The sequence below is a fragment of the Momordica charantia genome, unplaced genomic scaffold (genome assembly GCF_013281855.1).
Source record: "Momordica charantia cultivar OHB3-1 unplaced genomic scaffold, Mcharantia_2.0 BLBB01000072.1, whole genome shotgun sequence".
NCBI lineage: Eukaryota > Viridiplantae > Streptophyta > Magnoliopsida > Cucurbitales > Cucurbitaceae > Momordica > Momordica charantia.
In genome coordinates this window covers 12,710-26,193 of record NW_028275228.1, presented here as the reverse complement: position 1 = coordinate 26,193, position 13,484 = coordinate 12,710, and the positions used below count along the sequence as shown (strand labels likewise).

Here is a 13,484-nt window from a genome sequence, read left to right as displayed (position 1 = left end):
AAATTAATTTAAATTCTGTTCTAACCTTCAAATTTTTAAGTATTTTACTTTAATCATTTAAAATTTTAAATCTTATGCTTTAGTTCTTCAACTTGCCTAAAAAAGATATTAAATATTTAACAAAAATATTTAAATTTATTTCAAAACTGTACACACTTGTGACTTTACATAACTTCAAATATTTTTCAACAAATATATTTGTTCGTCAAATTAATGAACATAAAAGATATATCTATGTTAGAATTTTGTAAATAATTTATAAACAAATTATTGGCAAAGGCTAAAATTAAGATTAATGCAAAATTCTAGAACTAAAATACAATGTTTGTAAGAAGCAGGATTAAAATGGAATAAACACAAACAAGGTTAAGCCTATATAATTTCATTATTTTCAAAAATAATATTTTGACAAAAAAAATTAAAAAAAAAACAGTCGGTGATTATAACATCAAATATTCTTGTAACACATTATTAAAACTGAAATAGCTTTTTTTTTTTGAAAAAAAATATTGAAGTAGTTGACTCTCCGCAAAGAATTGATTTTTCTAATTTTTGTTATCATTTAAAAATAAAAGTATATGATATGAAATAAAAACATTTAAAACTGACTTTTTAATTGATAAGTCAAATAAAAAAATATATTTAAATGGGCATAGAAGTCCATCTCTAATGTTGATGCTCTAATAATTTATTTAAAGAAAAATATAAAAGAAAATTGTGTGTATATGTGTGTGATATTAAGATTATACATATATTGATTATTTACATAAAATTCTTCAATTCAAATATTTAATTAACAAAAAACATATAATTAATAATTATAAAAAAATTATGTGCTACCACTTAATTTCTATTCAAATGCAAAGTAACTGATTTCATTATACCACATTGTTCTCGTTTACACAATCAAAGGGGAAATTTCTTTGAAGCAACGAGCTCGAGCTAGATGGAGTTAATTCGAATGATCGTGAATTAATAAAACATGTATCACCAATTTCATATTATTTACTTCTTTAATTCTCAATATTACATATTATAACCAAATTTGAGATAAAAAATGAGTAATTTAAGAAGACAATTACTTAAATTAATCATAAATATTTCAACCATTATTGTATCTCCTCCAATAATTATGAGAAACTATTAAACAATTTAGCATATTATCCGTACGTCCCCTCGGGTGCCAAAATAACCATAAAAATGCACTAAGTACATCCAATTTCAAACAACCCCCAAACATTATTTGACTTTTGAACATAAAAAATAAAAATAATAATAAAAAAAGAAAAAAGAACAAAAAAAGACCAAAACAAAAGGGAAAAAAAAAACAAAGAAAAACACAAGATTAGTTGACTTTGACTTATGAAGCTGATGCTTGTTAGTGAGGGTCACGAAATTTTGTATAAATTTGAATCTCTTTTCATACTCTATAAAAAGGAACAAACTTTAGAAATCAAAGGCACAGACATTTCATAAGTTAATTAGAAGCTCCCCAAAAAGCTAGCATAGAGCTTGATTAATACCCCCACACAAGCAAAGCAATGGCTTTCCACTTCCCTCGTCGGAGCTTCGTCTTCGTTGTCTTTTTCTTGTCGTTTACGATGTCGGGGATGACCACGAAACCGGTGCTCGCCATCTTTCAAGCAAGCCCTTGGAAGCTCGCCCATGCCACCTTCTATGGCGATGAGACAGCATCTGAAACAATGGGTACGTAAAGAAAATATATACATATATAATATTACAATTCAATTCAAACATTTAGGCTCATTAATAACTTTTTTTTTTTTTGTCTGTTTTCAATTTTTTGGAAATTTATGTTTTTCATTTCTCATTTTTAAGAATTTTATCTAAATCATGTGCAGGAATTTTGGAAACAACCTAATCAAGTATTTTTATTGTTGTTCTTGTTTCTAAATTAAATAAAGACATTATTTATCATTCATTACTTATAAAATTCATAATAAATGATATTTTTTAAAAATAAATATAACATAATAGTTTAGAATATTTAATTTTAAAAATTAATTTTCATATAAACATGTACTTTTTAATTTAAAATTTTTGAAAAATGAAAAACAAGAAGGATTACCAAACTTTTTTTTTATTAAAGAATAAAGAACAACAAACAAACAAGAAAAAGTCAACCAAATATAATTCTATTTTTATTTATTAAAAATCTTCCAGCTTTCCTCTTTTTCACCAAGAATAACATAACTACATTTCTTAACTGTTTTTTTTTTATTCTTTATTTTCATTTATGGTAAAAAAAACTATTCCGTAATCATTTCTTGTTTCTTTAAAATTTTAAACAAAAAGGTAAAAGTTTTATATGTGATTTAACTTTTTAAATTAATATTCAAATCTTTTTATGTTATATTTTTACATTTTATAATTCAATGAAAAAAAAAAATTTATATTTATATATTTTTTGGGAGAATTGAAAACGGGTAGGAAACAAGAAACTTGATTTTATTGTTTCTAAAATTTCTACACAATTTTAATAATATTTTTAATAAATTAGAAACATCAATTACAAAATATTTATGTTTCTAAAAAAATTAGAAGTAATAAAAAAAAACGTTACCAAACGAGCTTTAATAATTTGTAATGTTAATGGTGTGTGGTTTTGCATTTTAGGAGGAGCATGTGGGTATGGAAACTTGTTCACGAACGGCTACGGCGTGGCCACGGCGGCGCTGAGCTCCACACTCTTCATCAACGGCTACGCTTGTGGAGCATGCTTTCAAATCAAATGCATGCAATCCAAAGCATGCTACGCCAATGTTCCCTACACCACCGTGACGGCCACCAACCTCTGCCCTCCCAATTGGGCGAAGCCGTCCGACAACGGCGGTTGGTGCAATCCTCCGAGAGTTCACTTCGACATGTCGAAACCCGCCTTCATGAAGATCGCCAACTGGAAGGCTGGCATTGTCCCCGTCACATACCGACGGGTGGCTTGCGGTCGACAGGGTGGCCTTCGGTTCACGTTCCAAGGAAACGGGTACTGGCTTTTGGTGTACGTGATGAACGTCGGCGGCGGAGGCGACGTGTCGGGGATGTGGGTGAAAGGGAGCAAGATGGGGTGGATCAAGATGAGCCATAATTGGGGAGCTTCGTATCAAGCTTTTTCAACTTTGGTTGGCCAAACTCTCTCTTTTAGAGTCACTTCTTACACAACCAAAGAGACAATCACGGCTTGGAATGTTGCCCCTTCTAGTTGGAGGTTTGGATTGACCTACAAAACCAATGTCAACTTTCGTTAATGTTTAGTGCGGGGTGTGTTCATACTCGAATTATTCGAGTCAACTCGACCTAAATATTCAATGGTTGAGTTGAGTTGAACTGAATTCATCACTAGATAAGGATTGTTTCGATTTAGACAATTGAGATTACTAACAAGTATCTCAATTTTGGTGAGCCGCACGTAACTTGATGTCATGTCCTACATGATACGTGGTCGTTTTGGAGCTTTTCTTTTTAAAAGCCTGGATGATCGATTCCTATTTCATATATCTGAAATTTTTCCATTGTTAAATTTGTCTTTATTGTAACAGTGAGATGATGTGCTCATTGGTAGTTGTAATGTTGGGTCTATATATACATAATTAATGATGTGAAATGTATGTGAAACTTTGGTTTCGTTTGGTTATATAGAAAATAAAGATGAGTAGCTTTAATTAAGTGGCGTGATTAAAATAGCTAAACAGAAGTACAACATGATTTAGTTTTATACTGTTTTGTATGCATGGAAATAGATATTAATTAATGAAATAATCTATAATTGTAATATAAATTATTTGATTGAAAAACAAAAAGGTTTTTTTTTCAATTTTAAAAATTAAAAAGATGATCCTCTTGTAAAATTGAGGAGCAAAATGAGGCACCACGAGTACATGAACAACGGGAGAATACGAAATTTGACAAAAATACAAAAATAAAAATATAAAACTAAAATATAAATTTGAAAATGCAAATTTTTGCTTATAATTTCAATATAGATTTTTCCACCAATTTTTTTTAGATTTATTTAATAGTCAAGTTTAATTTGCAAAAATGATCTAGATTTTTATTAAATTAGTTAATTTTTTTTAGTAAATGGGAATTCGAAATTCCAAACTTTCAAAGTAATATTTACCTTTATTTCTGGGTTGCTTATTAAATGAAGAAAAGAGTCCAGGTACATTAATATCAAATGATCTATGTATTGCCACTTTTTATAGGTAATTTACAGGATATTACAATTGAACACTAATAATATATAGAAAAAGATATATTGGACATTAAAAATTACGCACTTGGACATGAGTCAATTTGACACCTCGGGACACTAAAGAAATGGAAAAATTTTGACAGGGCAATTAAGACATTTTTCTTTTGGACATCTATATTTTGATAATGTTTACCATCAAAATTATTATGAATCGAATAGCAAAAGGCTTTTTTCCAAATTTTGGCAAGTCATTCGATAATAATATAAAAATATTGTTGTATCCTGTGGAAAATAAAACATGTGTAAAGACGATTTCATAGTGTTAATTCAAAATTATGCCGAGCTGCCAAGGTCGTGCCAAGGTCGGGCACGTGGCAACTGGCTGAGCTGACGAGGTACGAGCTCATGCAAGGTAGGACCTACAAAAAGAAAGTAAACACTCCGACGCTCAAGTCAGTATAGGTGCGAGTTCAAATAGGTCATTCTCAGAGTAGAATTGTATACATGAGTAAGAGGAATCAAGATCATTTTATAGGCGAAGTGAAAGGACACGTCTGTTATGGCCGTTACGACAAGGCGGTTAAATGTCGGGCCATAGGTCGGTAATGATTGAGGTCGCTATGGATGAGCTTAGTAGCTCAAACTCGGTCATCGGTGAGTTTAGGAGCTCGGCCATAGTTGAGTTAAGGAGTGCGGCCATAAGTGAGCTTAGGAGTTTGGCAATAGGTGACTAAGGAGCTCAACCATAGGTGAACTTAGGAGCTCAGCCATAGATGAGCTTATGAGCTTGCTAGAATTGCCTATTTGAGCTCGCACCTATACTGACTTGAGCGTCGGAGTGTTTACTTTCTTTTTGCATGTCCTATCTTACATGAACTCGCACCTCATCAGCTCGGCCAGTTGCCACGTGGTCGACCTCGACAGCTCGTCAGAATTTTGCATCAACATTATAGCATAGTCATTTTCTGCTTAATTAATATCTCTAGTCTTATGGTTTGTAGGTTTAAGTTTTACATCCAACGATTTTTTATAATTTTTTTTCTTCTTTTACCGGTTTCTCTCTCGTCATATTTCCTCTCTCTCTCATTATAAAATCAAGTTTTTATAATGAAGTTCGATTAATATACAAAATCTACTATTAAATAACTTTGTGAAAACTTACCAATAAGTTAAATTAAAAAAAAAAATACTATATTACGATCTTTGTCTGGATCCTATCAATTTTTTCATAAATTTTTTTAACTCATTTGACACATGAGAATATTGTTTTCAACAAATTTTCAACTTAAAATTTACCGAATTGTAAAATTTGCGACACAGGTGCAAATAATTTCACACTTATCTAAATGTAAGGTGGAAATTGATGCACATTACTAAGTTAATGATTTTTCATTATGTTTATTTACATTTGTGCCACCTAACTTGAAATTCTAGATCCGCCACTGACTGGTAATTCAAAAACTCTCTCATTCTCAAATACGACGACAAATGTTTTAACCAAAAAATCGGTCAAAGAATTAATATCTCCAAGAACACTTGAAGATGATTGACGATCCTGCAAAATAAGGAATTAGCACTCCAAAGCTTTTGTCAGCACTGAATTCTAGAGAATAAAATATCAAATAAAAAAGTTTGCATACCTTCTTTCACTTTCTAGATATTTATTTGAAAGGAGAAATAACCGTCAGAGTTGTGTGCCCAACTCAACGGTTACCTTCGTGATTTTAAGTGTGTGATACACTATGAGACGAGAATACAGTTAAGTAGTTACCATTCAAACGTTAGCGTGATTAGTTCGGTAACTGTGCTTTAGAGTTGTTCAAGTTCAGAAGTTCAACATTCATCGTTTCTGAACTTTCTTCGTGGGAGTCACGCATAAAGTTAAATGGTTAACTTGATGATGACGTGTCTTCTAGTCGAATTCAGCCTTGATCAATTACTTTACTACTTTTACCATTTCTCTCTTAAATTTATATTAATGAGACACATTACTTTTTAAAATAATTATTTTATATTTTGATTATTTCTTTTTCATTTACACTACTAATAATTTTTCTTCTAAAAAAATGTATACAACTTTTATTAGCGGATGTGATTTTATTATATAATTTTATTAATTTATATAATTTTTTTAATTTTACTCTATTATTATTAATTAATATTTTTGTACTAAAAAATTATTAATTAATATCAGTAAAATTTTTAAAATATAATTCATTGTTGCTAAATATTAGAATAATAGAATTTAAAAATATTCTACATTAAAATATTTTATTTTCATCATTCATTATTTATTAATATAAAATAAAATATTATAATAAAAAAGATTTACTATCAATAATGCAGTAATAAAATAAATTAAAATTTATTATTATTTTAATTAAAAAAAATTAACACAATAATGTATTTATAATTAACAAAAAAGAAGAAATAGGTATACTATTAGTAGACAAAATCAAAACAATTCTAATTCTGATTTCATAACATTTCTAAATAAGAAAAATTCTCATTCTGATTGATTCCATTTCAATTCATTTTCATTCTGATTCATGCTAAGTAAACAAAATTCATGGTAAATAATAAAATAATGTATTTGTAATTAACAAAATTCTCATTTCGATTAATTTCATACTTATTGGCTTGGAGACTTGTTCAATCTTTCTTTGTGAGCTTGAAGTGATCTCATTAATTAGTTCAAATAATGTCAATTTAGATAAATCTTTGGACTCTTCGATTGCTGCAAAAACATGATTAAATTTTAGAGGAAGACTTTGTAGAACTTTTTGACTATCCTTTCTGGAATTGTCTCTCCATAGTTCTTCATTTGGTTAATAATTTCCGCAACTCGATAAAAGAATTATCAAATGTTTTCACTTTTCTTCATCGTCAAGTTGTCAAAATCTCTCCATAAGGATTGCAACTTGATAAAGATAATTTTTTTCATATCCCTAAAATTCCTTTTGCAAAATTTTTCAAGCATGTTTAGCTTTTCTAATACCAAAAATTCGAGACAAAATGAACTTTCTAACATCTTGCTGAATGAGACGAAGAGCTAAAGCATTTCACTTTTTGTTATTCTTAAACTCCTTCTCGTGTTCTGGTATCATCTCCGAATCGTCTTCATCTTCATAGTCTTCTTCAACAATTTCTCAAAGATCTTGAGAAATAAAAATTGTCTCCATTTGACTTTGTCAATATTCATAGTGCTCTCCATCAAAGACCGGAACTTGGTTCGTTGAGAGAGTAAACATATTTGGAACACAACTAGAAGTCATGTCTAATTTTAGGATGGCTCTTATACCAAATTTGTTGGAGGCAAATGAAAGAAAGTGGGAGAAAACTTGGAAGGGAGAGAAACTTCTTCTATTGTGTGTTTTGACACTTTGCTCAATTGGAGCTTGATTGTTTGAGATGTTTATAAAGGGTGATTTATAGGTGTTAGGAAGAGCTCTAGAAAGATCTATATTTGATGTCCTAGGTAATAGCTATCTAGGAATTTACATAACATCATTCCATGTTCTAAGAAGTCACTTAGAAGAACTTAAAAGGACTTATTGGAAATACAACATACATTAAGCATAACTTTGAAATTACAAATTGCTTAACTTTCAACACTTGGCAGCTCCACTTCTCCTTCGATTTAGAAGCGGCCGTCATCTTCTCCATGCTCTAGAGCCAGTCAAGGCCTGACTGCCATCAACACTTGATTGTTGTTAAATGTTGTTAGCCATACCTAAGAATTTCTTAAGAGATGAGAAAAGGAACATATTTTTCTTTTAAATGCTGCGGTAATTTAAAGACTCTCTCATTCCTACAGACGACACCAAATGTTTTAACCAAAAAATTGGTCAAAGAATTAATATCTCCTGTTGATGTGTGAATGTCGATCCTCCGATTCTCCTCCTTGCACACACCTAACTCGATGATTCGGGGACTGATACCTACAAATCAAATCGATCTAAACCGGTGTGACCTTAGACACACGGGCTCCGATGCCTAAGTTAGCAAGGGAAAGTTGAGAGAGTAGTGAACTAGAAAATGTCACTTGCCTTTTCAGGGTTAGACCTTACTGCTATAATAGCCGTGAGAATGATTCCAGAAGCTTCCTTAGCGGAGCCCTAATTCAGGGTTGCAAGGCCCGAGGAGCATCGTTGATCGAAGGCGGGAGAATCACGGGCTGGGCCGTGGGTCGAGCCCGACTCAGTGCCGAGCAAGGGTCAGGACCGGGCCCTGCTCGGCCCGGTCGGTTCTCTGTCAGTCGCTTTCCTCGTTCCTCTGCAGCTTGGCCTTTTGTCAATTTTCCGTTGCATAACAATTGCCCCTACTCCCAAGGCGATGCTTCCGATTTTGTCCTCATCTCCTTGGGAGTATAACTTTTGTCATGACTTGTAATTCCTTGTCAGACCCGTGACCGAGGAGATCACGAGCTCCTTGGGGTCCGCGCCGAGCATGCCTCGGTCTTATGGTCAAAGATCGTGGCCCAAGCCTATTGAGCTGTCATGTCACTGTGGGACCCGTGAGAACCATAGGTGCAGTCGAATTGTCCCATCTTCACGAGACACGAGTAGATTGCATGTTGATTTCCCCTTCATTGCAAGACCCGAGGTAGTCGGCCATGCAATTGTCGCATCAACTGTAGACCGGTGACCTCAAGGTCACGAGAGTGTAGGGTATCGAGCCGAGCACGCCTCGGTCCGTTAGGTAAAGACCTCCAGACCGAGAGCTGCGCCCTTGAGTTGAGGGCTATTTAAACCCCTTCATTCTTTCCATTTCTTGTCAACCTCCTTACAAGGTATACTTCCCTTTACTTTGCTTTTTGTTGTGTTTTCTTTCATGGCCGATCTTAATTTTGAATGGACCTCCTCGGATGATGGATCATCGTCGAATCCTTAGTCTGAATCTCGACCCTACCGTCCGTTCTGGGTGGATAATTCCACTCTTACAGCGAGGGACTTGCATCGCTTACGTTCAAAATATCGTATCCCGGATTCGGTTAGCCTTCGTCTTCCGAATCCGAGAGAAAGTATCGATGGCTCTTTTCCCGGTGAGGTTGTATTTTATGCAGCTATATTCCAATTTGGAGTCCACCTACCATTGCCTCTTTTCCTTCAAAACTTTTTAGCTTTCAACCAAGTAGCTCCTTCCCAAATCGTCCCGAATGGGTGGTCTACTTTGATCAGTTGCTTTATTTTGTGGTCGTACCTCGGGGGCGAGCAACCTCTAACCGTCGCGGATTTCACGTCGCTTTATTACCTTAAACACAGTTCTGAGGATAACTTACATTTTTATGTTAGTTCTCGGAACCAGGTTCTCGTTATGGGTCCTTCCTCAGTGAAGCATTGGAAGAACGATTGGTTCTTTGTCGGTGGCGATTGGTTAGCTTGTGACGAGAGATGACTGTACTTTCCCGTCCCGACTGAGTGTAGGGAGTTAGATAAGTAGATTCCCGAGCTCTATCGGGACTTTCGTAGATATCTATTCTGATATTTCTCTTTTCTTATTGACAGCTTCCTGTAATTGTGAGCTTACTGTCGAAGCATTCAATTTCTACCATATTGTTATCCAGTTACCGGATACCGAGCATTGGGGCACAGATCTGGTTAAGGAACAGAATTAGTGGACTTTGGCTTGGCTCCCCCTTATAACCCTTCAGGTGCTTGTCGAAATATTTTCTTCGTTTTGCGTGAAAGTCGATTTTTACTTTTATCTCTACTTGTAAAAATGTCGAGACGAAGCGCTTCCCTGTATGAAAGAGAATGCCGCCGAAACGCTCGGAGTTCGGGGGCCAGCTCTAGCCAGGCTTCGGATATCGAAGTGAATAACTTGACCGAGAAGGGACTTCCTTCTCAGCAGGCTCGATCCTCCATGCCTCCTACAGCCCCGAGGCGTTTCGCCCGACTTCATGGGACGTCTATCTCGTCTACCCCTCGAGGTCATCCAGGGAGCTCCTCCTAAGCTTCCAGCTTCCCTTTCTCTGGCCCGTATAACGCTGATGTTGATGGGACAACCTACTTGGAAAAGGCATTTAGCCTTTGGCAGGGGCTCGGCGACTCATTGAGCGGGTCCAATTTTGGCCCGTCAAATCCTCAGCACAGCATCAGCACGTGCCTTAGCAATCTTCACCAGGTGAGCACTTTGTAGCTTCAAGTATTTGTCATAGCATCTTTCCCCAACGTTGGTTTCTGTCCTTGGCAGGTTTTCAATCGTGTAGTAGTATTCTCGGATCGAGTTGCTGATGAAATTAATCACCTCCGCTGCCACTATGCTCCTCGGGAAGAGTTGAATCGGGCTCTTTCTTTCTTGAACCAAGCCAACAATCTTCTGGCGATACCCAACGTGAGTTGGAAACGGAAAAGAGAAAATCTCGAGATGAGCTGGCCAACCTGCAGAAGAGGCTTGACAAGGCCAACGTCCGGCTCTCTAATTCTGAATTCTTGGTCGGGAAATTCAGAAAAATGTAGGAGTACGTCGATCTGCAAAATTCTGCCATGGAGTGCGGCGTTTCCTGGTCCCTTCGCCAAGTTTCTAACAAGCACCCTGATATATTGACTTCTTCTTCCTCCCGGAGCATTTTAGAGCTGATCGTGACGCTCCTGACAACATGTGATATGAATCTCCAACATATTCAAATCAAATACAAGTCAACTCAAGCTTCATTCAAGACAAAAGCATCAGTTATGGATTTCAAGTTCATGCTACGTTAAATGAGGCTTCATTTAATCCTTAGGGTTACAAAACTCTTGGTTTGTTGATTTAATATTTATTTTCGGATTTATGGTGTATTTTTAAGTATTTTAAGTTTTAAGACTTTCCATTTACTTTTTAGGTTACATTCAGTTAATGGTTATTTATGGCATTGATGGAGTTAAGTGTTCCAACCCTTCACATGCCCATATGTTACTTTTAAGGACTATTTTGAAGGCTATAATAGCCATGTATGTCAGCTTAGAGAGGATAGAATATAGATTTGAAGATGTAATGAAATGAGTCTTTGAGCCTTTCTTTTAGCCAAGAGCTAATGTACTTTGCAATCTAGTGATAGCTTGCATGTTTAGGATCATTCAAGTGAGACTTGATCTATCTTGCTTGTGGAGTGATTCGAATCTCAAACAAGGAACAAATTTCTTGCCTTGAGATATTTGATCATCAAGGTAATCCGGTTTTTACTTTCCTTGGATTGATTCCATAATCGTTTTCGGAGTTTTTGGGATTGAGTTCTATGGGTCTTGTTCGTTAGCAAGGTTCTTAGATCCAACTTTTAATGGCTTCTTAACAACATGGATGACGATGATGACGAGTAGTAGGGTAGTCTGAGAGGGTAGCAGGTTGCTTTGCCTGTGTTTAGCATTTTTACGAATTTACAGTGTTGCTTTGTCACTATCTTCGCTTGTATTTCTCTTTGGAATTGTCAATTAACCCTCTGTTACCAACAATTATTGGCCTACGGCTCTAACCCTGATGGAGCTAACTTTGTTGCCTTTATTTTCATAGGTTTCTAACCCTTTGGCCATAGTCAATGGTTTTATACCTACTGTCTTTTGGCCTTTACTCCATCTTATGTTTTAACTGTGATAAGTCAATCGACCTGCTTCTGGTTGCCGTGTTGAGATTGTTTAATTGTTCTTTCCAAATTTGTCGATTAATGTAGCGTACCTTAAGTAACAGAATAGAAGAAAGTCGAATCTGGCAACGGGCCTAGCCCTGGTCGGTGCCGGGCAGGGGTCGGATCCGAGCCCTGCTCGATTTAGGCTGGTTTTACCAACTTGCATCGTCGAGTCTTCTGATCATGACCTATCGTTTATCTTATAACCATGTTGCCCCCTACTCTCAAGGTAGTGGATTGTCGATATTTGCTCCTTGAGAGTATGTTTGTAGACGAGGCAAGATGCTTTTATCAAAGTCACTTGGCATCCCGTTTTGCATTTAGAAAACAGAGCTGATAGGGAATCCAGATAATGGATACTTTATTGAATATATAAGAGAAATAATAATCTGAAATCTTCATAAAAGCAGAAGAAGAAATAAACTTAAATCCATCACCCTTGAAGGGAAAGAGGAAAGGAAAATCAACGGCCACCCATTATCGTTCGAATCTCTCGGGCAAGTGACTTGCTGTCGTTTTCGCCATTTTGTGTCGCTTTAGGGTCCTCTACATACTCTCTGAGGTATCCCCTCCAGATGAGCCCTTCCACCTGCAGCTTTTCCTCGTTGAATTGAGCCACATAGTCGTGTAGGCTTTCTGTCGCCCTTTGTTTAATAGTTAGAAGATAAGCCACGGGTCGGCTCCGACTTCGTCCCCCTACAAACTGGGTTACGAATGCCCTAGCCAGGCTTTTGAAGCTCGAGATTGAACCTCATTTTAATTGTCGAAACCATATTCTGGCTGATCCGTTCAATGTGGTCGAGAACACCCAGCATCTAACCGCCTCGGACACCCCGTAGATATCCATCCATTCTCGATAAGCATCTAGATGGTCCACTGGGTCGGTTGTCCCGTAAAATTGTTTCACCTTGGGTAGCTTGAATTTTGGAGGGACCTTCTCCTTCATGATCTCCTCCGTAAATGGTGAGTCAGCCTGATCCAATAGTTCTTCAAGGTCGAACCCCTTCTCCTTTTGATTTTGTTGCTTCTCCGACAACTCTGGTTGATCTGCTGGTTTGTCTTTGTCGAGGTCCATCGGCTCATAGTGTCGGTTATCCTGGTTGTTCTTGCCCCCATTAGGTATCAGGGATTTCTGCTGTTTTGCTCTTTCAAGAGTCGAAGATCCGGGTTCGTCGTCCGGTGTTTCCACCTATCTTCAGCTTGCTCCCTGCACTGTTTGTTGACTCTTCAGTCTCACTTTGTGCTGGGCCCTTCCCCTTCCTAGGGTCTCTGACAAAGGGTATCTCACTGGACTCTCGTTGTTCGAATTGTTGAAGGACTTGGGTCATGCGTTGAAACATGCCCTCTACCTTGTCTTCTAGGGCTGCGAACTGCATTTGGAGCGGCTAAAGGGTCGTTACCGCATGTGCCTCGGCAACCCTTCCTGACGTTCCGGGTTCGGTCGGCTCGTCCCATCTTCGGGTCCTCCGACCTGGGGGTTGTCCAAGTTCAATCTCCTCTTGGCAGAGCAGTTGCCGTCAGAACATCGTGGACTCCTTTCTGGTGTCATGTTGCTCGACTAGATGCCTTAAATCGTCCCCACAAACGGCACCAATTGTTGATGTGTGAATTTCGATCCTCCAGTTCTCCTCCTCGCACACACCTAACTCGATAATTTGGGGACTGATA

General features: G+C 36.4%; 1 protein-coding gene across 1 annotated transcript; it reads left to right on the top strand.

Annotated features, from left to right (window-relative positions):
- The first annotated feature begins 1,458 nt into the window (after window positions 1–1,458).
- Window positions 1,459–3,441, top strand: LOC148207797 (expansin-A18-like). Its single transcript, XM_088118277.1, has 2 exons — window positions 1,459–1,707; window positions 2,638–3,441. The coding sequence occupies exons 1-2, from the start codon at window positions 1,542–1,544 to the stop codon at window positions 3,264–3,266; spliced, it is 795 nt and encodes a 264-aa protein (XP_087974403.1). The 5' UTR covers window positions 1,459–1,541; the 3' UTR covers window positions 3,267–3,441.
- Window positions 3,442–13,484: the final 10,043 nt, after the last annotated feature.